A 24,931-nucleotide genomic window follows, 5' to 3' on the forward strand; every position below is an offset into this window, starting at 1 on the left:
GCTCATTCGGTGGCGCGCGGGCCCACGTGGCCGCCGCGCGGCCGTTTTGAACGTGGATCTGTTTCGTTCTGTTATAACTCGGTTGCTGTAGAGATATATGGGGTAGCGACTTCCTCGGCTGCTGCATTTATCATGTTCTGCGGCAACATGTTTATTTATTTATTACCAACCAAGCCCTTACGGGCTGTTACAGAGTGGGAAAAAAGATTCCAAACGCATTTACACAAAAATCATTCCCAGCCTTTGCTGAGACATTTCTCCGGAGTGGCATCCTGTGAACACGTTGGCGTTGAGTCTGTTCCATTCGACAATTTTTTTTTTTAATAAGACATTAAATTTTGAATGTGTCAACCCTTGGTGTGTAAGGCTGAATGGCATGGGGCTGAATAACATGTAAGGCTGAATGACATGTAAAACATCCGAGGACGCCTGAGTACTTCCTATGAGTTGTGAATGCGAAAGCATTAAAGTCCAATTGAACGCCGCTGAGCGGTCCTTCGAGTTATGAACTCCTCGCGGCCAAGTGAGCGCGTTGACACGCGCTTGGCATGCTTTGATATGGTCTTACCGAGGCGCAGTTGGAACGCAGACGAGAGCTTGCGCGGACAAGGAACGCGCGGATAACACAGGCTTCCGAGAGCGAGGGTGACGTGGCGTCGCGGTGATGCCCTCTTCCTTCCCACCTGGCACGCTAATGAAGCAGCAGGTGTCCCCTTTCACCCGCTTTGCTCCGTCGACGCATGCACCTTTCCTGGCGTCGCAGCCAATGGGAATTTAGGTGTTATTTCACAAACTTCGGCCCCACGTTTCATATCGATGAGGGCAAAATACAAGAACGCTTGTATGCGGAGCTTTGGTTGTACATTAAATAATTTCAAGTTGTCAAAAATAACTCGCAACCCTTAGCTGCGTTTTCTCCCATAGCCACTATTTTCTATGACTTTCAATGCACACGTTGTTTTGTTTTTTTTAGAACTTTCTCGAAGTGCTTCAATTTCTGCAACCGCAGTGCTTGCCAGAGATTATCCAATCTCAATACACATCGCTGTTGATTGCTTCATCTCTTCCTCATTCTCGAATGAACCCTGGCCCTCTTGCCCTCGCGAAGACTTCAAACTGCATTTTCAGAGGTTATGAGCACTCATCAAGACGTCCTTCCGTCAAGACGTACACCAGCAGCGAGACCTTCACCTCCCTCGTGGGGTTTCCAACAGCCCCAGGTGCGCCTTATTAGGCCTAGGACAGCAAAGAAGGCCGCACTCAAGGACCGTTCTCAGAAGCGAAAATCACTGCAGCATGGCCTTGGGCGTCGTTGGCACAGAAAGCAACGAGAACGTTACTGAAGATCCTCAAGTCAACTCTACGGCCCCTTATAATTTCGGTGTGAATGTTTACAACTGCGATCAGCTAGTGTTATATATATATATATATATATATATATATATATATATATATATATATATATACTCTTTATACCCGTCCCCCAACTCCTGGTAGTAAACCGTACTGTGTGTCTGGTTAACCCTCCTGCCGTTCCCTGCCATGCCACGTTTCAACTTTCAACCAAAATGAGATTTACAGTTGCGCACTTCACCTCACAAATACCCTAATTGCGGTGAAGCTAGATTTCAAGGCGCCACATACGTGCAGACGTTTCGCCAGGAGCATATGTACAAGCTATCGAATTCAAATTAGTGATAATATGTGCGTATTCCTGCCTTCAACAGTATCCTCACTTGCTGGCTTTCTCTTGTGGCCTGTTGTGAAACACTGTAATTACTACGCACTGATTTAGAACGGCAGCTTTAATGTTATCAGCGCAGCTCGGCGTCTCGTCAGTTTTATTTGTTTGTGTCTGTGTGTGTGTTTGTGTTTGCGTGTGTCCCTTCCACGCCCGCGTCATTTCAGCACATTCTAAACGAGTCATTCGCGCTGTTCCTTCTCTTATGTAGTGGTCGGTTCATTTTATTGTTTACCCCACCATGGTTGCTTAGTGGCTATGGTGTTAGGCTGCTAAGCACGAGGTCGCGGGATTGAATCCCGGTCACGGCGGCCGCATTTCGATGGGAACAAAATGCGAGAACACCCGTGTACTTAGATTTAGGTACACGTTAAAGAACCCCGGGTGGTTCAAATTATTCTGGAGTCCTCCACTACGGCGTGCCTCATAATCAGGTCGTGGTTTTGGCACGTAAAACCCCTCAATTTTTGTTTATTGTTTACATCAGCGTCATGCAGTGTGCTACGGTTTGGTATATCTTGCTTTTATTTTTGTTTCAAAACTTGGAGAAATAAGGTTGACTCTCGCGTAAAAAGTAGTTTAACATATGGTATGTATGGCTTACACAAGAACCGTGACCAAATGTCATTCCTGAATATGCCTAATTTTGATATGGTATTGTTTTAAAAAAAACAATGGACCTATAGTCTTCGTAATGTTGTTAAGGTGGCGATAGTCTACACAAAAGCGCCACGATCCATTCTTTTTAACTAAAACAACAAGCGAAGCCCAGGGACTAGAGGATGGCTCGATAATGTCCTTCGCAAGCACCTTGTTGACTTCCTGCTGAATGACGCTTCGCTCAGACGCAGACACACGATAGGGACGCTGTATACGTAATACGTAACAGTATTAAAGTACATCTAGACAGATATATAGTCCCGACCGAGAACTCCCATGGAATGGACGCAAAGCTGTGAAGAAGGAAAATTTTGAAGTTTTTTTCACTTAAACCTGTTAGATTGCAAATTTTGTTGATTGTGTTTTATGTCTCCAGCTGCCGGGCATTGCCCCTCAAACTCTCGGTTGCCTTTGTCAAGCCCGCTTTTGCATACTGTTGTATTATAATCAATATTATTATTATTATTCTGTTTTTCCAATGTAGGCAGACGAAATTTGCCTCTGGACGTTGGGCTACGAATGTGCTCAAGTTCAGGAACGGTTTCAGGAAGGCACACACATACCTGACGCTTTCCGAAAAGGTGCAATCTGCATTTTATTTAGTTTAATCTTTCTTTTTCGTGTTCCTTTGCTTGTAGCTAGCTGGCACGCCAAGCTTGTAGTTCTGCCAATTGCTACCAGATGGCGCAAAGCGTCCATGTAAGGCGAGCAGTTGTGTATGTGACGCGAGTGGTGGGTAACAACAAGACGATGGCACGAATTTCACGAATTGTGCATGACAACGGCGACGCCTAGAAGAAAATGACGATGATAGCGTCATCGTGACGGCGACAGCGATCTAAATCTGTGCGCTGAGAATCAGACAAGAGAAGAGCGGTTACCTTCAAATTGCAGGCTCGAGGCAAAGAATACTTCTCTCCAGTGGAAGCCTCAGTGTTCATGACACCTAAGATCTCACGACACCTAACTTAAGATCTCGCATAAGAGAGGCCTTTGGCCTCTCTTATGCGAGATCTTAAGTTACACAACTTGCGTGCTGACAGAAACTCTTCTTTGATGTGGCTAATGCTGTTGCTCCTTTTAATAACTCTGATATACATTCAGGTTTGGCAAAAGCGGAACACTAGAGCAAGTTTGCAGGTTTTATAAGGTTTTGTGGTGCGAGTTTTGCGTGCTGTGCGTATATAGACTCTATAACGCTAAGGCTGAGAATTAAATGGCTATGCCAGTGCCAAGTTGAGTTCGTTTGGCCGTGCAGTACTTCAGAACGGTTGTTCACTGCGTAATATATTTAGTTTATTTGTCACTGAAAAAAGAGATACAGCTTGTCGATAGAGTGTTTTCATGATCTCCAAGTCGGGCTAGTTGGTTGACATGCATAGTATATTGCATGTACGCACAGTATATTGCAGTGCGCACGTCTTGTCTGCCTCGTCCTTGTCCATGTGGGTTAGCGCAGTTAAAATATACTATGTTTTCAAGATATTGGAGATAGAGACTTTATGATAATGACGCCGAAATTATTTTTCTTTATCGTCCATGCCATCGTGAGAGGAGCTAGGGCAACCTATCTCGGGTAAGCTTTAATAACTAACCAGCGTGTGACGTCAACACACAATAAAGCCAACATCGTCTGTTAGCTTCATGTGGTTGTTGAATCAAACTATCGTGACATTCAGATACACAAAGATGTCGCTGTTGGAGAACTTATGACCATATTTTAGGGCTAAACTTTATCTGTAAGGATAGTTTGAAACCTTTTTGTCATAGGTAACTAAGTTTTGGTATCGTCGAGCTAGCACCGTGGCGTTGCTATGCCACAGTTGTTAGGGCAGAGCTTCAGAGTTATTTGTCTGTAATTATGGGCAATAACGTTGAAGAACTGTAGATTGATGGCAATTTGGTAGGAAGGTTACGCGGTAAATAAAAAACAAAATTATAAAATGGTTATTGTCTGCACTGACCGCCATGCTTCGAAACGTTAACGGGACATACGTACACATTGTCTCCACATCCTAATCGATTAGTTCGCTTCCGCTTTCTTTTGCTTGTGACGTCAATAACTGTTTTCATTTTTCTTCCGCCGCCATGACTCTTGCATCATTACTCAAACCGGAAGTCTGCGCAGGTCCACGTAATTCGTCATTGAACCATCGCATTTGGAAATGGATTCTCGAAGACCGTTTTTAGAGTCGCTCTTTTCATTCCGCCTAATTGATTTGTTTTGTTGCCGCAAGCTTCAATGGCGAAGCACGTTCCGTGACCGAAATACCATTGTGAATAGGCCTCTTTGTGTGGCGATGACCGCCCGGTTGTCAGTGTTGGATCGTGGCTTCGGTGAACCCTAATACCAAAGATAGTAGGACGGGGTCATTGGGCGACCTCAACAAGAAAAAATGCGCGCATCCTTAACGAATTAGTTTTCTTTGTTCCCTTCTTTCTTTCTTTTCGATTTTTGCTGGCATGTTTGCTAACCAACCGTTGCTCTCACATAGTGAATCTAACCTTTAAAAAGGTAACTATGGGTTCTGCACCCTTTATTTATATTGATCTCACTGTAGGCCAGAATATCAGAAGGTACTTACGCTTTCCTCGGCCCATGAGTACGTCAAGTCTGTTTATTGTATACATACTGGGTGTTTCAGCGAACGCTTTCAAGAATTTTTGGAGATTGCCTGTGGCAGATAGCACAATTCTAGTCCAGTGCGACAGTAACATCCTGCAAAGAAGTATACTATGCAGAATCTCCGAAAACAAGGTTTTAAAAAGCTCCGTCGCACAGCACCTATACCGAGACTAGAATAGTTGATTCCTTTCATTCCTTTCAGAGTGACTGAACGGCGCAACGCTGTGGGCCATGACCGAAATACCGTTCGTAATAGGCGCGTCCTTACTCGGGTGCTACCTGACGGGTCATCTGCGCCAAGGGAAGGTAGGTCGAATTCTAACAGCAAAGATAATAGGCTAGTAAGAGAAGTCACGACGCGAGCGGTCTCGCGTGATTGGCTAGGCTCGGCTGCGAGTGAGCGCGAAGTGAATTAGAAAAAGAGAATGAATGGAATTAGTAAGGAGAATCGCGGTGCCGGAGATAATAGGAAGTCGTCTACAGCGTGATCCGGAAACGGAAACCGCCAGAGCGACTCTCTCAAGCTCGTGGCCCGTCCCTGAACCAATGACGATTCGTAGTCAGAGGTCGTGAAGTCGAAACGTCAAGGAAGCGGCTCACTCGGCGTTCCATGAGAGCGGTCATTAAGCTTTTCAGGAAGCAGTTTGGCGAATCAATTTCCATTCTTCGACGCTAACCACTGCATTCGCTATAAGACAATTTGAAACATTGTTAATCTGCAGAACTATAGCTTACAACCCACCAGTTTTCAGTAGTCGCGTCAGGAAATGCGCTTCGATCTGTTTTCCTACTGAGGTTGGCCCTAACTCAATGCTAACCTAATAAGCTTGTGCCATTGCGTTTAACGTGTCATTCGTGGATTGATCGAGCAGGAGTGGGGATAATGACGAGATAGATGCAAGATTGTCATGATTTCAGCTTCCTTGCGATTTATCAAATTGCCAAGAACTTTCCTGACTTCTGTTTATACTATCACACACACACAAGTACAAGCACTTTTAGTTGTTTTGACTTTCATTAACGTATAATGTGTATAAAATGATGATCGCCTTACAACTGTGGCATTCGCTGCTTCCGGGAACTCTGTTTTGAGCTATAAATATGTAGCACATATATTGCCGGCCACACGGTTGTGTTAACAAATTTTCCAGGGTAGGACCACGATTTCGCAAAGCTCACCGATTTTAATAAGTGACAAACTTAAATACTTTTGTGCAGGCTTTGCGTGGTCTGACCGCTCATTCAGTCATACATTCATTCATACTGGAGTCCATGTTTGGTGTAAACCGGGACGGGTTAAAAAATTTGGCGGACAAGAACAGTGTAAAAGTGAAATGCAATGTTAGGTGCTTATATACATACAGCCTCCGTTGCGGCTGTGTCATGGCGCTGTAGTCTTCTGCAGTAAAGAAAATAAAGTGTTAAAGAAAGCGTAAAGATAAGAGGACGTTCCAAGTACGGTACAAAAATGGTCTGGCTTTCCTTATATAGCTCTTGAGCTTTAGCACTATCTCGCAAACTATAAATCTGCCCTCGAATAGGTGGTAACCAAATCTACGCCCCGCCCCAGTGGTGGACCCCTCAGGATTAAAAACGCAGATTTCAAAGGCTATGCTTTGGCTGGTTGCATGCGGCGGAAGAAATTGCGGGAGCCAGAAACACGTCATAGACGTCGGGTTTTGGACATCACATGTACTTGCTTTCTCGTTCAACAGTACAGCGCCTTAGGGAGATGGTGCAGACAAAAGTAATTAGAACACGGGAGCTGTGGCCGAACTGCATCCCAATGCTCTCTAGCAGCCTCAAAGCTGTTAGAGGGCATTGTGATTAAACTTTCATATTCGCCGGCCTGCGGGCAAGCGTAATGCAATTGCCTGCTTCTCCTTGAGGCTGCTATAGGGCATTGGGATGCAGTTCGACCAAGAGTTATTGTATAGGCATCCTTAGGGAGCCTCCCTTAAAGGGAGCCTGTACAGTAACTCTAGTTCAGCCACTGCTCCCTTGTTCCGATTACTTCTGCCTTCACCTGTACTTTACAATCCTTATAATGACCGCACTTCATTTCTACGTTGCTTCGTGCACTACGTCGTGCCTCGGGAAGGTCGCGGAACATGCCATACACAATAGAATTGGAGATCACATTGAAGAAAACGGCCTATTCCGCCATAATCTCATAGGCTTCAGAAAATCGCTATCCACACAAGACGCCATACTACTCATCAGGAGCGCCGTCACAGACAACAAATCCAGGGATGTAAAAGGCATCCTGGTGCTCGACCTAACCAAGGCCTTTGACACGGTCAGGCGCGAACACATCATCAACGAAATCTCCACTTTAGATCTCGGAGTCAGTTTCCACAATTTTGTAAGATCGTTTTTGGATAACCGAACGGCCACCATAAACGTCGGACAAATCAGAAGCAGAAAGCACATGCTAGGTGACATCGGCACCCCGCAAGGGTCAGTGCTTTCGCCGCTTCTTTTCAACATCGCAATGCACGATCTCGCAAACTCTCGGAAGTTCCGGGGGTAGGGCACGCGATTTACGCGGACGACATCACCATTTGGTCCACGAGCGGCCCGCTAGGCACTCTGGAGCAGAACCTACAGCAAGCGCTGGACACCACGAAAGCTTTCCTTAAAAACACGGGACTGAAGCTCTCCCCCAGCAAATCAGAGCTATTTCTGGGCAAACAAGGCCCCAGGCAGAGACAGCCTCTTAGCTCCCTCCCCGTTCACCTACACCCCAGGGACGGAAGAAACATCCCCAGGTGTAACACAATTAATGTCCTGGGCATGGTCATTGGGGCTTAAAGCAATGACAACGCGGAGGCACTAAAACGCATCACAAATAGCCCCCTCAACTTCACCAGGGTCATATCACTGGTTGCCAGCACAAGGGACGGACTGAAAGAGGACAACCTCATGAAAGCATTTCACGCCTTCCTCATCAGCCACGTAACCTACGCCGCTCCCTTCCTCAACTGGAAGAAGACGGGGCTGAACGAAATCGACACACTAATCAGAACAGGATTGAAAAAGGTCCTAAGCCTCCCTTGGAACACTAGCACGGAACGACTCCTCCAATTGGTGCTAAACAACACGGCAACCGAACTCTTTGAAGCACAGCGAAATGCCCAAATTAGTCGGCTCTCACTCACAAGGGCGGGCATCGAGATATTACTAGAAGCAGGCATACAGCCACTCTTCATGCCACCAGAGAAGTCCAAGTCGCAACTATGCACAAATGCCAAGAGGTCAATAACCGTTGATCGAATCCCAAGAAACATACACCCGACCCACAACGAAGGGCGGAGAAAAGCGAGAGCGAAGGCAATCCTTGACAACATCAAACGTAACGAAACGCAATTCATCTTCGTTGACGCGGCCAGATATTGGAATCGAAGCGCCTACGCGGTCTCTGTGGTGGACGCCCATGGCTCACTCGTCAACGCAGCCACGGTAGTTACCAACTTCACTCACGAAGCAGAAGAAATGGCCATCGCGGTGGCCATTCGAAGCTGCAAAGAAGCCTCCGTTATTTACTCGGACTCAAGAACCGCGATCAGAACCTTCTCGGCGGCCCTCGTCTCTAGGAAAGCAGCTACGGTTGTCAACAAAATCTTCCAAGAAACGGGAGGAGACAACCTCACGTCCCCACACATCACATGGTTCCCGGCCCACATGGGCAACATTTCCGGACCTCCTGACGGTAATCCGAACGAACGGGCACACCAAATGGCGTGAGAACTCACATTCCGCGTCTGCGGTCCACCCTCTCGCTTCAACCCAGCCTGGAGGGATCTAGACAACAAAGACCCGCTCGTATTATACTACGTAATCACTTCAAGTCATAGGTTAGCACGAAGAATGTTTCCTCCTCCTCACCCAAGGCTCAAAAAAGCACAGGCCGTCACTTACAGACAGTTGCAGACTAGGACATACATCACACCAATAACACTAAACAGGATCAATCCTGACCTTGCTACTGAATGCCCACACTGCGGCCACGAATACAACAACTTCGAACATATGCTCTGGCTGTGCCCTGGCAACGCGGGCACAGGACATCCCTGACCAGTCCTCCTGGGACTCAGCGCTCAGAAGCACAGAGCTCATCGCTCAGCTCAAGGCTGTCCAGAGGGCCCGGGCCGTCGCCGAAGGACTCTGTCTACCGGCCCCGACCTGGGTGGAGCCACCGTATTGATTGGCGGGGCCTCCGGCCTCGCTTTAATTCTTTCTCCTCAGGACCTAAACAAAGTTCGTACTCACTCACTCACTCGTGCGCAAATTCGACTTTCACATTTTTAACAGCGGAGCTGTTTAAGCCAGCCGTAATGTGTGCCGCCTGCCACTGCGTGGAGCGTCGCGCGCGATGGTCAGGAGAGAAAATGAGAGCCAGAGAGAGAGAGAGAGAGAAACAAATTGTAACAGCAGCAACGAGGCAACGCGCAGAGGTGCTGCCGACGCCATCCGCGCTTCTCCGTTTCCCCGCATTAGCGCCGAACGCTCGTGGTGTCCGTGACTGCAGCAGGCGCCTCTGACAGCGGCTCGGCCGAGCTCCCACCAGCTGGGTGCTACTGCGCATGCGCCACGACGTCATCCCGGCGTGTCGTCTGCTGCGCACCTCCCGTACACTGTGCATAGCTTTAAAGAATTATGGGGTTTTACGTGCCAAAACCACGATCTGATTATGAGGCACGCCGTAGTGGGGACTACGGGAATTTGGAACACCTGGGGTTCTTTAACGTGCACCTAAATCTAAGTACACGGGTGTTTTCGCATATCGCCCCCATCGAAATGCGGCCGCCGTGGATACATAGCTTTCGCCCCACTTCCCCTACGTGTGCTCGGACTGCAAGTGCTTCGCGAGGCGTTCCCCGATGTCACGGACCACGAGGAAATGCTTCTACACTTCGTATAACTTAGCATCACTTGGCATTACTTCGTATAACTTAGCATCACTTCGTATAGCCAGGACCAGCTAGAAATCGATTAGCTCCGCTGTGTCTTTAGCCTTGTGCCAATAGTGCAAGCTACCCCGATTTTTTTTTTCTCGCTGCCAACTTGTCTCTCTTTCTTTTATTTTTCGGATTTATTTCTTCCACCCTCTCATTCTTCAAGGACCTTAAAATTCCCACCCTCTTCCGCACGCAGAGCACCATGTCGACGATTATAGACACGCTGGGAGAAGACGCTGCATTTCATTAAAAAGCCTTGTCCCACTCTCTCTCTGAAGTTCTGTTGGCATATAGTCAGGTGCAACTTTGGTTTTGTTGCTCCATACTCACTTTTTCTTTTATCATGTGCTGGCCACAACACTAACGCGGAGTAGTCCGCGTCGTTTCTTTATTTGTTTATTTTGTTCGCAAAACAACGATTGAAATATATAGTAGTAAATATTAACTACGTAAATAAATAAAAAATACATATAGAAGAATGTAGATATTTTTGAGCGACTAAAGTACGTCAGTGAGAGACTGGTTCCCGTGCTACTTTCCCATAGAAGGCCGTTTGCAGAACCGGAATGTATGTGATGCACGGTTTAATTTATAGATGGTACAAAGATACCGCGCTATGTTAATTTTAATTTTAACACCGCTTCGGGTGCACAAAAGGTGTTTGGTTTCTTCCATGGCAAACATTCTCACACTTAAAGGACAACATCGAATCACTCGAGGAGAAGGGAAGTTTTCTTTCTCTGGGATTTTTGTGGCAACAAAACGTGTCGATAGCCGCGACAGACTACACAAGAACTGCTTGGAATAAACTTTAATGGTGATTTGAAGGCTGTAGGTGTCAAACTTTCGTGTCAAATTTTTATAATTGTGGCAGGTAGTCAGAATTAGTACAGTTTGGCCTATTTCATCTCAGATGTAATTTGAGCTTGCCGTCCTGTACGATGAAATCTTTTATAGCCTTAAGGGCAATAACCAGGGTAGCTTAAGGGTTATAAACAGCACCATTAAGAGCTTAAGGACTCTGGGGGCTTTGTGGTCATATATGAATGCCCTAGTTCATTGTCCTAATATTTTTCTTCCGTGAACGCTCTATCGTTCAGTTGGCTTGAAGCGGCCCGCAAAATTTATCTTTCCTCTTGAAAAGAAGGGCAGTAGATAGGAATATGTACTATGGTCTCGTCAGAATAATACAAGTTCCTCGAGGCACTGTACACGAGGCTGAGGCGATAACAATAAGTGTTTATAAAAGCGACTCCCAGGCACAAACGAGACGGTAAGGTTGCCTCGCATCGAGTTATACACCGGACAGTAATCGAAGACGCAATGTAGTACGGTAGCGAGTGGGCACATTCCGCCGAACTCCACTGCTCTAATGCGTTGCAAAGAGCAAGTAGACGAAGTCGCCTCGCTTTATGATGACTTATTAAGAACGCTCATTATAACGCTCAGCGACCGCTTTTGAATGAGCGCTGATTGCTGTTATCAGTGCGCGCACCACTTGTTATCCCTTTCCTTCCAAACCGAAGATTTCGTTGCGAGCTCTCCTGACCGTGACTGCTGGCTGCTACGGCTTTTTTGCCGAATATATCAAACTTAAAAAAAACACGAAAAAAAAACTAAATTGAATTACATGCCCGATGCTGAAATCGAACCTCGGTTTTCCGTACAGCAACCTGATGCTCTATTAAGCCACAGTCATTTTTTTTCTTTTATGGTATTTATTAGGAATATAAACGTAGTTGCATAAGCTATTTACATAGCGGCCAAAACAGTCATAGCCGCGTCTACGCGCACAAAAGAAACACTTCACAGTACAATCATTACACTAAACAGTTCTCTAAAAGGGAGGCAAACTGCATACACTGCATCAACAATGGATACCAGTCTGGTTGGAAGTCTCTTTGATCATAAAAGTCTTTCAGTTGTGAAATGTGACTGCGAAGATACAATTGGTTCAGCATTCCGATCTAACATGCAAGTTTTCCATAAAATGTGCAACGCTACAAGTAGCAGCTAGTCAAAAGGCACATCTTCGCATTTAGGTGGCATGCGATATCATATCGTATGAGTATTAGGTCTTCGTCCGCAAGGTAATCTCGTAGAGCTGTTAGAACATATCACTGTTTAGCGGGGCGGGCCATGGACCAAGTATTTTGATTACAGAAGAGAGAGGGAGTTTAATGGTTTAATGCACTAACACAAAAGTTATTTAATGGCTCAATGTGGCCTGTATCGCGCAGGAAGCCTCTAAGCACTCCTTTTTAACAGCGTAGCTGTTTAAGCTCGAGGTTCGGCTACAAATCGTTCGCAGAAACTCCGCCGAGCTATGACGTCACTGCGTTGCCTAGCAACCACTTGGTACAGCTGCGCCTGGCTTCGCGGAGCTTCGCACAGATGTCGTGACCGCTGCGAATTCCACATCGCTTCGTGACACATTGCCAAGTGTCTCTGCGCCGAGCACATCGTTTGCGCCGCCTAAAAAAATCTTGGCATAGCATTACATAGCAAAGCTTCGTTAAAATCTTAACTTAACATAGCAATACATAGCAAAAACTGGCTAAAATCGTAGCATAACATAGCAATAAATAGCAAAACTGGGTAAAATCGTGACATAACAGAGTATAATACATAGCAAAAACTTAGCAAAACTTCGTAAACCTTGGTCGACCCCCAGCTACGCTGTTTCTTCAGCCTTGCACCACCAGTGCAAGCTGCCCTCATTTTTTACACCAAGATCCTTTTTAAAAGTCCTTCAAAGAACGTCCCAATACATTATGGCGTCTTTTCAATCAATAAAGCAGTGCTCTACAGTTTCCGGTACATTACAGAGACGACAGTTCATCGAAGATACAAAAATGCCTTTCCTACTTAACCAGGCTACCTCTTAAAGCCTGGTTAATTAAGCCACAATCGCACGTATGCTTCTATCGTGCCGACGCCAACTAGCTCTTTGAGATTATCGCCGCGTGTGTCACATTGCGTAACACGCATGTGCCAGAGCGCATGCGCGCACACCCGAGCAGGTGTGCAGGGGCGGCGTTTGGATAGCTTATAACGCGGGCGATGTGGTTTGGGATAGGGGCTTCGGTACGACCTAGCACTGACATTGCACTAGCACATCAACTAACACATCTTTCAGCACTATTTACGCGTTTAAACAAAGCTTCGCTGTGTACAGATTCCAAGATGGTGCGTTTGATCTGTCGCCATTTCTTTCCTTTGTCTTTTTTCTTCCCCCTTCCTTAGTGTAGGGTAGCAAACCAGTTGCAACCTGGTTGACTTCCCTGCCTTTTCTTGTCTCTCTCTCTCTCTTTCTTTATTTCTCTCTTGCTCTCTCTATCTCTCTCTCTCTCTCATTTTTCATAGCGTTGGGATTTCAGAGTATAGGGGCGCCTAAAGAATGATCCGCAGTGCAGAATTCCGGTCTAACGCTCTATGGTGTGATGGAGGAGACCCGCAGCATAGCGGCAACCCCAGTGACCGCTGCCATCAGCTTTTCTCCGGAGGCTAAGCTTCCTTGTCGGCGTGGATTACGCAGCTTTGAAGGGTGTGACACGTAAGGGCATTTCCTACGCGTTTATTTGGGAGCCCCATTGGCGGGACGCTTCTGCGAAGTCCTTGTTGCGTCGACAACGCCGCAACGACAGCTCGACTTCGGACGCATCACTCTTGTCAGACGCTCGCGGCCTTCCGGGGACCTCCGGTATATAGGGGTTTTCGAGAATAGGCGAAATGTAACGCTGGCGACTGCCGTAGATGGAATTTTGTCTTCTTTTGTCCGCGTTAACTTAACTCAAATATGTAGGGCGCACGTGTCACGCCGGGTCTTTTCTTACCTGATTGTCCAACCTATACGTTTATACAGCAGCCATATCCCGTGGTGTTGGATGGTGAATGTACAAAACAAGTCGTGCACGTCACAGGAACTCAACTGATCATTGCCACGGCGCTCATATGCATATATATATATATATATATATATATATATATATATATATATAGAGAGAGAGAGAGAGAGAGAGAGAGAGAGAGAGAGCAGTGGTAAGGGGAAGGCCGGCAGGTTAACCAGGCTGAGTACACTTGACTACCGAGATATGGGCTGCTGGAAGCGGGTCTAAAGGTTTAGGGGAAGGAGAGCGGTAAAGTTCACAGTGCGCATGCACACACGCTGAGGCGTTCATTGTTCAGTTCGTTAGAAGTGATTACACGTGCTAGTGCATTTTGATAAACACGATAAACACTTCGATTAATTATACTTGACTTAAAGATGACAATGCAATCTTGCGCTTGAGAAGGGTGACGTGCTTGGATTCTCGATGCCATGGCCGGCTTTTAAGTTCGTGTTAAACATACATTGAAGAGCGGCGCATGACGAGTGGCGCATACGCAATGGCTCAAGTTAGCGCAAAAGAGATTCATTGAAGAGTGGCACACACCCGGTGTCATATATATATATACCCGGTGTCATATATATATGTACCCGGTGTCATATATATATGTACCCGGTGTCATATATATATGTACCCGGTGTCATATATATATGTACCCGGTGTCATAGACAGGGGTAGAGATCACAGAGAGAGGCCTTCGTCCTGCAGTGGACATAAATATAGGCTGATGGTGATGATACCCAGTGTCATATACGCAGTGTCGCATACGCAGTGACTGAAATTGGTCCGACGGTTAAGTCCGAACTCAGTGCCCTCAGCACAGCAGACGGACGTTCTACCCTTTAAGGTCTGAACTTTGGCGAGTCGCTCCATGATCTACGCATTAGACGGTGGACTGCCCAGTGACCCAACTTGGCGTAAAAGAATTTAGCAGAGGCCAAACGGGCAGACAAACATATGCATACATAGACATGCCACAAACTGGGTTAAGTTCCGAAAGAATGCTAATCTCGTTAAAAGAACATTGTTTGGCTGCGCAGAATGAAACCTAAACCGACGTTATCTGATGGGGTTATGTAACAGGCGTCCGGCCACACAGAACGCCAGCAACAAGAATAACGGTGACAACTAGGATCTAACGTACGCCTAGCCATCCGCCAAATGCCAATGGGAGAGGCCTTCAGCGTACGACGTCACTTTGCTGTAGTTACAGTGATTCCGCGGCCGCATTTTTCGAACACGCCACACCTTCACTGACAACCAAATGCTTCTGCTGCGAGACAGCTGCGAGGCACGCAGTTGAAGCAAGGAAAGGAAACCGAAACAGAAGTAAATCGACAAAATGCCTTGTTTCGAGCAACCGCGTCGAACCAGTCGTCTCGAAGGCGCAGCTCCAACAGTACGTGCTTTTCAAAACAAAAGAAGTGGCCCTTATCGGCACTGTATACCACGTTTGTGCAGATACGAAAATCACGACGGACGTATTTTTATTATTATTATTGAGTGGACAGCATAGCGTTTTCTTTTTCTTTTTACAAAAATTGCTATAGGGAAGTGGGGCGCTATTGTCCGTAGGAGCTTGAAGCATGGCGGTTCAGCAACCAGCGCAATGGTGGTTAGTAGATGGATTTGTCTAAAGCTTGTCCTTCTGGCTTCATACGACTGTGTGACTTTGCAAACTTATCATTTTTGACGAAATGTTGCGTTATAAGTACAATTCGCAATCGTCGTACATGTGTGCAGAATCTTGTTGCCTTCGGCGTTTAGAAGGATATCTTTGCTTAGAAATTTATCCCGATGAAGGCAGTTAAGTAGTTGTAACCAGCAAATCCCAAGAAACATCTATGGAGCCACAACATGCATAGAGAGCTGATAAATCCAAGTACTAAAAATCATTCTCACGGTAACTGAGCAATGTCAGCACCGGAGTTCCCTCTAGTAATTTTAGTGAGGAAACTCTGACGGGGACAATAATTAAGAGCTGGAAAAAAATAATAACTACTACTAAAAATAGTAAAAAATAGTAGTTTTCGTGCCGAAACCAAGAATCTGCTTATGAGGCTCGCCTTAGCGGGGCTCTCCGGAGTAATTCTGGCCCACCTAGTTTTTTTCTTCTTTCTTTTCGTATTTTTTTTTACAAAGCGTGGCTTAATCTAAGTACACGAGCGCAAAGTCTAAGTGCACGCGCCAAAGCAGTAGGAATAGAAATACAAAGTTAGAGAAATTGGACGCAACGTCCTTTGATTCCTCGTAACGGTTTTCGCCCTAAACGCTCGCTTGCTGTCAGTGCTGGGAACGAAGGCGAAAGACGACGACTTCTGCTGTACGCGCTAGCCAGCCCGCCTGAAGCCGAGACACGGTATCATTAAGTTTCTTTCTGAACGCGGTTGTATGTACGACCTGCCTCTTGGCACGAGTTTTGATTTGACGAGAGGGCTTGCAGTCAAAGCTACGGAAAGCACGATGGTTGAGGGCGGAAAAGGGAGGGGGGGAGGGTGGTAGGGCAGGGGGAGGACGGCAAGGGTAACGTGGCACGCGGCGACCTGAGCAGACGAGGCCAGGGCGAAAACAAACCAAAACAAAAGAAAAGGCGCAGAACGGAGAAGACAAAGAGAAACAGGAAACAAAGCGAAACAAGCGGAAAAACACATGCAGCAAATCTAATCAAAAAAGCGTTCTCTCCGATTCGATCCTCTTCCCACGTTTTTTTTTTTTTTTTTCCGGCACCTAAACGATTGTCTAGGACGCCCCCTTTCATTTCCGCGTGCGCGTTTTATTACAGCGGCTCGCCTCTTCTAAGTGCGCGCTACGGCGCGTACCCCGACGCTGACGCGGAACGTGCTCGACGCACGATGTCCCGAGAGCAAAGTATGTGGCTGGGGCGGAGACGGCGATCGGTGAAACGGGCCGCTTAGGCAGTGCAGTGGAATAGGGTTAGCAGTGGCTGTGTTGTTCCTGTTTTCTTTCTTCTTTTTTTCGTTTTTCCTTGCGATGATACGATTGGAAGATAGGCTGATTAAGATTAGGCTATCAAAAATTCGTCCAATTGTAAAGCAAGAATGTAAACCTCACAGTACGACTTCGTCGTTTGCTGTCTCCGCTGCTGATTGACTGATTCGTGGACTTCTGCAAGCAACACATGGGGCTATGCGGCTTGCTGTAGTAGAGGGCCTTTAACGTGCACATAAATATAAATACACGAGCGGCTTTCTTCTTCTTCTTCGTTTTTTTTTATTTCGCATTGATCCGAATACTTTTGATACGTTAAACCTCATGATTAAATTCTGGTTCATCAATCTTATTCCGCTTTTTTTTTTTTTTTTTTGCTCACAGAGGGCGCTGACGGTCAGCCAGGTGTCATATATCTGCAGATTTCCTACAGGACGAGACATGTGTGCCTGCTACAGGAAAAAAAAAAGAAAAAAAGAAATCGGTGATGACTCTACGTGCACCTGTAATGAAACGCCAACATATTCGGCCAGCCAGAACCGTTGACAACGTCAACTCTCCTGAAGCGCTAACTGATCAGCGGTCGAGATAAGCAAGATACGTTCAGAATACTGTAGGACACCCTAAAGAAGGCCACTACAACGAAACAATAACCTGTACAACAAAATATTCTGCGTGTCCCGGCCAACTTATCTTTCATATCTATTGCGAACACCTGTACTGTGAAGCCGCGCCCGGTGTGCAACCCCCCCCCCCCCCCCCCTACCCTCTGGTAGCTGAACGCATTACAGAGCTGGAGTGCCCTGAAGTAATTTTGGTAGGAAACTATATGGCGCCGTCCACGTTTCGAAGGGAGATGCCATTAGACAGCCACATCATCGGCGTCATCATCATCATCATTCGCAGCGTCGGCTGGCTACTGGAGAGGAGGAAGTGAGTTGAGAGGAGGCGGCCGGTTTCGAGGGGGGAGGGAGGTTTTAATAAAGAAGAAAAGAAAGCGCGCGGTGGTTGCTCTTGCAAATTGGACAGCCTGGCGCGGCCATTGTGTCGCTCTTTTTAACGACGACCACAAGAGTCGACGGCTGGCGGCGCCCTGCTATTGTGTCTGGTCGCGTACACCACTGCGGCTTGAGACAAGGGAAGGAGATGAGCGCTGAAGGCAAGAGGCAAGAAAGCGAAGCGAAGGAGAGAAGAGAGAGAAACTGAGCGAATGTAGTCTGGTTCCTGCTTGTTCGTCTTCCCGCTTGTGTGTTTCTACTTCTTTTGGTTCGTTCTGGAAATTGTAGGTCGCCCATCCCCGGTCCGCTCTCTTCCCCGCCGCCTTGGCCATCCGTATCGTCTCTTCCGGACCCGGCACGCAGTATGCACTGCGCGTGGTTCCGCAGTGGTCTGTCTGACCGTTCTTCCGACTCAGAGTTGTCGTCGAGGGGCGAGGGAGCTACGTAAAAACAAAACGGTTGGACGCCGCCGGAGAGAATGAACATAACTTAAAGTAAGGAAGGAAGGAAGAACAAGGAGAATTTAAGCACGGATGAATGAAAGAACAAAAGAAAGTAAGCTTGAAACAACAGAAAAAACAAAGCAATGAGAAGAAAATGAGAAACACATAAAGAAGATAAGGGTGTCGAAGCAAGTCGACCTCCCTCGCATGAACAGCGTTTCAGAGAAGGGTAGGTATGGGATGTCGTTGTGCGACTGGTCGTTACGGTTACGACGAGCCTCTTTTGCATGAAGCGCGACGTTTCGGCGCAGCTCTCACGCCGACACGGCCTATATGCGACGCATCGCTACCGTAACGAGCTCAGAGTTGCGTCCTGTCCTACTCACCTGCCTGAAAAGGGGCGAATGCGTTATCTCGGTTCAGACAGCAGTGGCGAGGTGCGAGCTGGTTCCTTGTCACCTGCTGCGTGGTTGAAGAGGTGTGCACGAAACGGCAGGTTTGAGAGTGGGTATCGTGTTCACGACGGTCGCGGTGCTGCAGTGCGTAAAGGATGACAGCTGTTGCACGTAGGCATTGAAGATAGCCTTGAACACGATCTCCATGTATTTCGCCCGCATCAGCCTTTTTTAAATTTCCACGTGTTACGTCTAGGGCCAAACTAAGCAGTTTCTTGTAAAGCAGCTAGGGACAGCACTCGAACGATCCTTCGCAAATTGATTCATGACATTGTCTTTTTTAACGAAGGAAGCTGCACAACAAACACAGAATTTAAATGCCTCGTGAGGCAGTTAGCAAGCCGGCTCAGTTGGTGAATAAGCTTACAGAACAAGTGAGCCCATTTCTCTCTATAGTAGTTTTTTTTTTTTTTCACGTTCATTGCAGACGATGATGAGCCAAGAAGTGCACGTACAGCATGGGGGAGGTAATCAAAACGACTCAGCTCTGCCTCATTACTCTGCCCACCTATGCTTCCGCATCGGAGACCTTGTCGCTAGTCACAGCCTACATAATCCCGCAGACATCAGTCCGAAGCATTTGCGAAAGCCTTATACTCGGTCATCATCGGATAGCTGACAAGAACGCGTGCGCTGTCTCCGGTTGCGCCGAATCCACGGATCAGCTATTGTGTGAGTGTCAGCTTGATGCAGGCCGGCAATCGCTGTCCGTCGCGTTAGTGCGATTGAACAACCGGCTTTTGACTACGGAGAAGACACTGAAGCACCGACCTCGCCGTTCGTCGAAGCAGGAGCATTTGAAGGCACGTTTAATTAAGATGGACTTACCTGTAGGATTACCCTTCATCACACGACGTTTCCACCAGAGCCGGTGGAAACATCGTGCGTGGAACCATCTATTTATCTCTGCCATCTTTCTATGTCCCAATCTTCCTTCCTTTGTTCAGGGTAGCCAATCGCATTTATTTTCCGGTTAGCTTTTTTTTCCGTCTCTTCATATTCTCTATGCCATGCATCACGTGGGAAATGTGCCGATATCGTCGTTGGAAATGTTCTATTTCATGTTTAGATTGATACAGCATTTGAATGAAAAAAAAAATTACCGGGTAGGCGCATAGGCGTGTACGTTGTATTGGGTGCACGTTAAGTAATCTCAGGAGTGGGTCAGAATTATTCCGGAGTTCATACACTGCGCTTCATTATCAGATTGTGGCTTTGGTACGTAAAATGGCCAAATTGTTTTTTTTTTTCAAACTGTTATGCTTTTCTTTGTCATACGCTTTGTGCAATTCCTTTATTTCAGTAGGTTGCTTTTCTGCTGATCATTATGTCTATGTTGCACGACTAATTGTTTGCTAATTATTAAATATGTGTAGTAATTCCTGCGTTTAGTACTGCTAGCACTTTGTACAGTTTCTAAAGTCATAGTGTTTATTAGACCAATTTAGGCTATCGGTTCAGATATATCCGTATAAACGTTTCGTTATTATGTAATAAAGTTTTCTTTGGTTGACTGAAAATAATCTTTTCCTTATCTACGGAAAACATGGTCACTTGCCCAATGTTTGCCATTGGTTAAGAGAAAAACGAAAAAAAAAAGACAAGAGAACAATGGGATTGTGTTTAGAGATCCCCGCCGTAAACTGCACTTGACGCAGGAACCGACAAAACGAAACCGTGTTGTGTACTCTGAGCGACAAAGTGTATCTCGTTCTTTACTGCTTTTTGACAGACTGCGCCGGCCGCGTATCATGGTGAACCTGGCGTCACCTTGCAGTCAACGCCGTGAGGAGACGGAAACGCTCAGCTATAGTCTCGAAGCGGGTCACTGTTTATTACCTTTTGTCCGGCGCACTTTCTTTCCCGGCGAGCACCTTGTCTCTAACGTGTCCACCTCTTCGTGTTTTGTTCTTGTGCGGTTGCGCTTTACTCCGTCCGTGCGTTACTGTTTGGAGCGCGAGCTTTCACTGTGAGCAAGCCTAGCCGCCGCTACACACTTTGTCCTTTTCGCTTCGCCCCGACACGTTGTCTCGGCTCGACCGGTGGGCGGTCTCTTTTGTCGGGGCAGCTAGCGACCACCGGGAGTCCGAAGGAACTGCTGCCCCGCTTTTTTGGCCTGCCTCAACTACTGCAGACGGTTGTCCATACCGCGCTGCGCCCCGTTGTTTGGCCTTTTATATTTCAAAGCCATCGCTTCGGGAGACAAAGACGCTCTGGTTGGACCTCGTGCGTCTTCTGACTATCGGGGCCAGTGGACATACAGAAACTGTCCAGATGTTTGAAGAACAATACAAAGCAAAAGCACACGAACGATGTTTAGGATAGAAGGAGGAGAAAGGTTGGCTGTTCGCCTGGCTTTAAACAGCCAGGACAGCCCGAATCTCACTCGGTATAAGCTGTCCCGCTCAGGAGTCCCAGGGACATGGGGTGTGCTAGCTCAAAGCCGAACGTCGCTCCCCAAATTATACATGATATCCTCCTGTATACTGACACAGCGACTGCAAAGTTGCCTCAAAACTTTTGTTACACTCGAAATATTGTGTGCGAACAAACGAATGTGTGTAAGGGACAGGAATGGATGAGGGGAAGTATACATAAATATGGCAGGGGTGAGAGAGCAGGAAGACCCTGATTGTCATTGGTGATCGCCTCCCGAAGGGCATGAGGGTTTTGTATGGGTATCTCTGTGAGTGTGTACTATCTTGGACAGGCGTCAAATAGCGCCATATTGCGGAGTTGCGCCATGTTTTCTTGCTTCGGCCAATCAGAGAGGACTTGAGCCAATCAGAGTAGGCAAGACGGCGAATTGCCACTAGTGTAACATGGCAGCACTGCCGAAAAGACGGGTCACCTTGAACCGTTTAGTGATCCACTGCGCTGTCGATGACAATTGTTTAGCCTTTACCGAATCAGCGTGCAAATTGCTAGTTTTATAGTGTCATATTGAGATCGACTATTTCTTGTACCCGTGCTGTTTCTAACTATGTGACCTGTACCACCCACTGGTCGCGAATATTGGCAAGACTAGAAGGTCAGTGTCCTCTGTGCCCCTATTTCATTCGACTTTCCGATTTCCTGCTGTTCGTGTCCTTTGGAGCAAATAATCATGAAACGTGTATCAATGAAATAAGCAAGGCTTCTAGTAGTAGTAGTGGAGACCTAAATCCCCGAAGAATTTTACTTGCGCAGCCGTGATAACGTTTTTGGCCAAAGAGAAAGTCAAGCTTTCGTGTACTGGTTTGCCTGCAATGGCTACAACAGCGCTCTTCAGCTAATTTTCCTATAGGTCATCATCGTCATCGTCATCATCATCAGCAGCAACAGCAGCAGCAGCCTATTTTTATGTCCACTGCAGGACGAAGGCCTCTTCCCTGTGATCTCCAATTACCTCTGTCTTGCGCTTGCTGATTACAATTTCCACCTATAGGTGGTAATTAGAATTGGAAATTGGTGGAAGTGTTTAAAACTTCGTTCAGCTAGCAGCGAAAGAACGTAAGAGGGCATGCGTGCGCGCATGTTTGGCACATGTTTATGCATGCGAATTTTCTGTGAAAGGACTTCTAGTTTCCGACTGTCCATGTGTGACGTCATATATCTTGCGTCGTTTAGTGCAGCTGCGGGAATGTCACGCAGACAGCTAAGCGGACTCATTGGGGAGCAAACAATGCAACTGTCACGCCAGGCGTCGGTGGAGTGACGTCGTTTCACACCCATCGGCAGCTGAGTTCGCGCAGCCTTTTTGATGCATAAATACCGGACGCACGCCAATGTCGACTGCTTTCAAAGCCTTCCTCTGTACAGCAAAGCGTAGTAAGAAGTTTCGTGTAGGCGATCGCGATCACGCAATCAGTTTCTGGCGTGCCAAAGTGCGCGCTTCCTCGAATGCACGCACCATGTCTTGCTGCCTCAATCGCAGCTGTTCAATGCTGATGATGTTGTCAAGAAATAATACGTTAACAAATGGTTCCTAGTACCCCATTCACCTAATACCTTAATACGGGTATCTAACACGTTATACATGAAGAGAGCTGTTTACGGAAGACGCCGGTTTGCCGTTCCCTGACACGGATCGAGCTTAAAGCAAGGGTCCAAAGCTTGTCTTTCTTTTGTTAGTTCACACCCAACTTGCGTTTACTTTCTCACTTAGCATGATGAGGTCTGTGAGCATAGGTCTTAGGATTCAGTAGGTTACTCAATATCTATTATCCTGCTTTAACAATGCAGGTGATTAGTGACGTAAGAGCGATTAAAGACACTGGAATTCGCATTTGGCGAGTGTAGCAGTATACTAAACACTAAACTGTTGCTAACTTGTAACTATAGCTCTTGATAAACCCCGTGTACGACCAATATTAGCATCAGTCAGTTTGGAAATAGAGAGAAACGTTCCTAGGAACATTTGTTTTGTACATGAACTTTAGAACTGATGCAACTGTATTTTTTTCTACCCTTTTCCTCTATCCTTTTCATCCATTTGAGCATAATTCGCACGCCAGAGAATAGAAGTAGCAGGCGCCACTTACATGCATCAAGTTAATTAAGAATCCAAGAATCCCTTGCGGTAAAAATTAATCCAAAGCCCTCCTCTATGGCATCTCCAACCATAGCCCCATCCACAGCGTTGCTTTGAGCCGTTACACTATATCGATCAGTCAATCAATGAATCAATCAACCACCAGGCGCCAACATCTCATTACATAAAGCTAATAATAAAAAGCACTCGGCTGCATATAAGAAACGGCCGTGTGCTGCTCAAAATGAAAAGTACGAAGCTGGCGACTTACACAACCTCCAACAGTTCCCTGCACTTGTCGTTAATTGAATATACAGCAGGACATACAAAAGAGAACGGTCAGTAAAGAATGGACTAGGCAAGGGCCGGATTTGGCCTTTATTACCCATCAGGACTGAGAAAGCTACCACGAATGTGCGTCCAGCGCGATGTGGCGTTTTCAGAAAAGCCAGACTTAATTTAGCCTCTTAAATAGAAAGTGACATCTTCCTACAGAGCGTTAACTACATAACAGCCAGTAAGAGGCGAACGCTTCATCCGTCCCGTCGCACGCAGCAGCCGGATTTCGCTTCGTTATCGGATTAAAAGCTTCTGCCGCTGCGCCAGAGAAACAGGCTACAACGAAGCCCGACGTATCCATCGTGGATGCCACCGCTACGCCAAGGCGTCAAGAGGTCAATCGCGGTACGGCCGGTGCTGCTGTGTTAATGAGAATCGCCGCCTTCGCCTACTACTTCCGCCGCATCTCCTTACCCATTAATCATTTCCCTTCACTTATTCGCGGCCGTGGTTACCCAATATCGATGGCCAAAAGTGTTTTTTGTGCCGATGTATGCATGGTAGCGGACGAAAGGATACGATATCTTTTTTTTTTTTTTTTTTTTCACTTGTGGTCTTAAATCGTGGTAGAACCCGTATGTAAGCAAACTTCAAGGTGACCATAAAAGAATGTGTTTCCGTGCCGGAGAGACGGCCGACGCATCCATCGTCTTGGTGCCACCGCTAGGCGAAGGCGTGAATGGGTCAGTATAGGAGACGGCCGGCGCTGCTGCAGGGTTAATGAGGATCGTCGCCTTCGCTGGGCTATTGCCACTGCATCTGCTTGCCTCTTCATCATTTCCCTTCACTTATCCGCGCCGCGATTACCCAATATCGGCGACCAAAAGCCTTTCCGACGCCGACGTGTAACGTCGAGTGGTGGAACACGCACGAAGCTTTAGGAAGCCGAGTGTAGTGATGCGGTAGACGATGTCGAGGCCTGGGCTGGTAGACGAAAAAGCTTCTTCTTTCCTCGTTGTAGACGGCGATCGGCCGGGGCTTCGTGTTCTTGTCCCGGTATCTTTCATTCTTTCTTTCTTTCTTTCTTTCTTTCTTTCTTTCTTTCTTTCTTTCTTTCTTTCTTTCTTTCTTTCTTTCTTTCTTCTCCTCGTGGTGATGTTTCGTTGCGCACGATTTTCGCTCGCACGACGCTCGCGTCTAAACTGCCTCCCCATGCCTGGCTGTGCCGGTATAAGATTACCGAGGACGATGTGCTAAGGATGAAAGCGCGGCGGTTCGGTCATAGCGGGTCTTCGAGGGAGTGTGAGAATGGCCGCAGAAAAGAGACGTGCGAGGTTCGTATCGGCGATAAGGCTGACGAAGGCCCTGTGAAATAGGTGGCGGCGCAATGTGATTGGCATTGAGCTCGAGCCTCTT

The 24,931-nt window shown here is 46.9% G+C and overlaps 1 protein-coding gene across 2 annotated transcripts in view; it reads left to right on the forward strand.

Moving 5' to 3' along the window:
• Nucleotides 1–24,931, forward strand: part of LOC119433990 (uncharacterized) — a 165,286-nt gene that overhangs the window by 26,597 nt on the left and 113,758 nt on the right. Inside the window, exons 1-2 of one of the 2 annotated variants that reach the window (XM_037701285.2) lie at nucleotides 2,898–2,982; nucleotides 5,230–5,333. In XM_037701285.2, coding sequence (XP_037557213.1) covers nucleotides 5,259–5,333 — 75 coding nt within the window. In that variant the 5' untranslated portion in view covers nucleotides 2,898–2,982; nucleotides 5,230–5,258. Of the gene's footprint in view, nucleotides 1–2,897; nucleotides 2,983–5,229; nucleotides 5,334–24,931 lie in introns of those variants that run through there. The other variant, XM_037701284.2, reaches the window with a different exon arrangement.

This window comes from Dermacentor silvarum, chromosome 11 (assembly GCF_013339745.2).
Source record: "Dermacentor silvarum isolate Dsil-2018 chromosome 11, BIME_Dsil_1.4, whole genome shotgun sequence".
NCBI classification, from domain to species: domain Eukaryota; kingdom Metazoa; phylum Arthropoda; class Arachnida; order Ixodida; family Ixodidae; genus Dermacentor; species Dermacentor silvarum.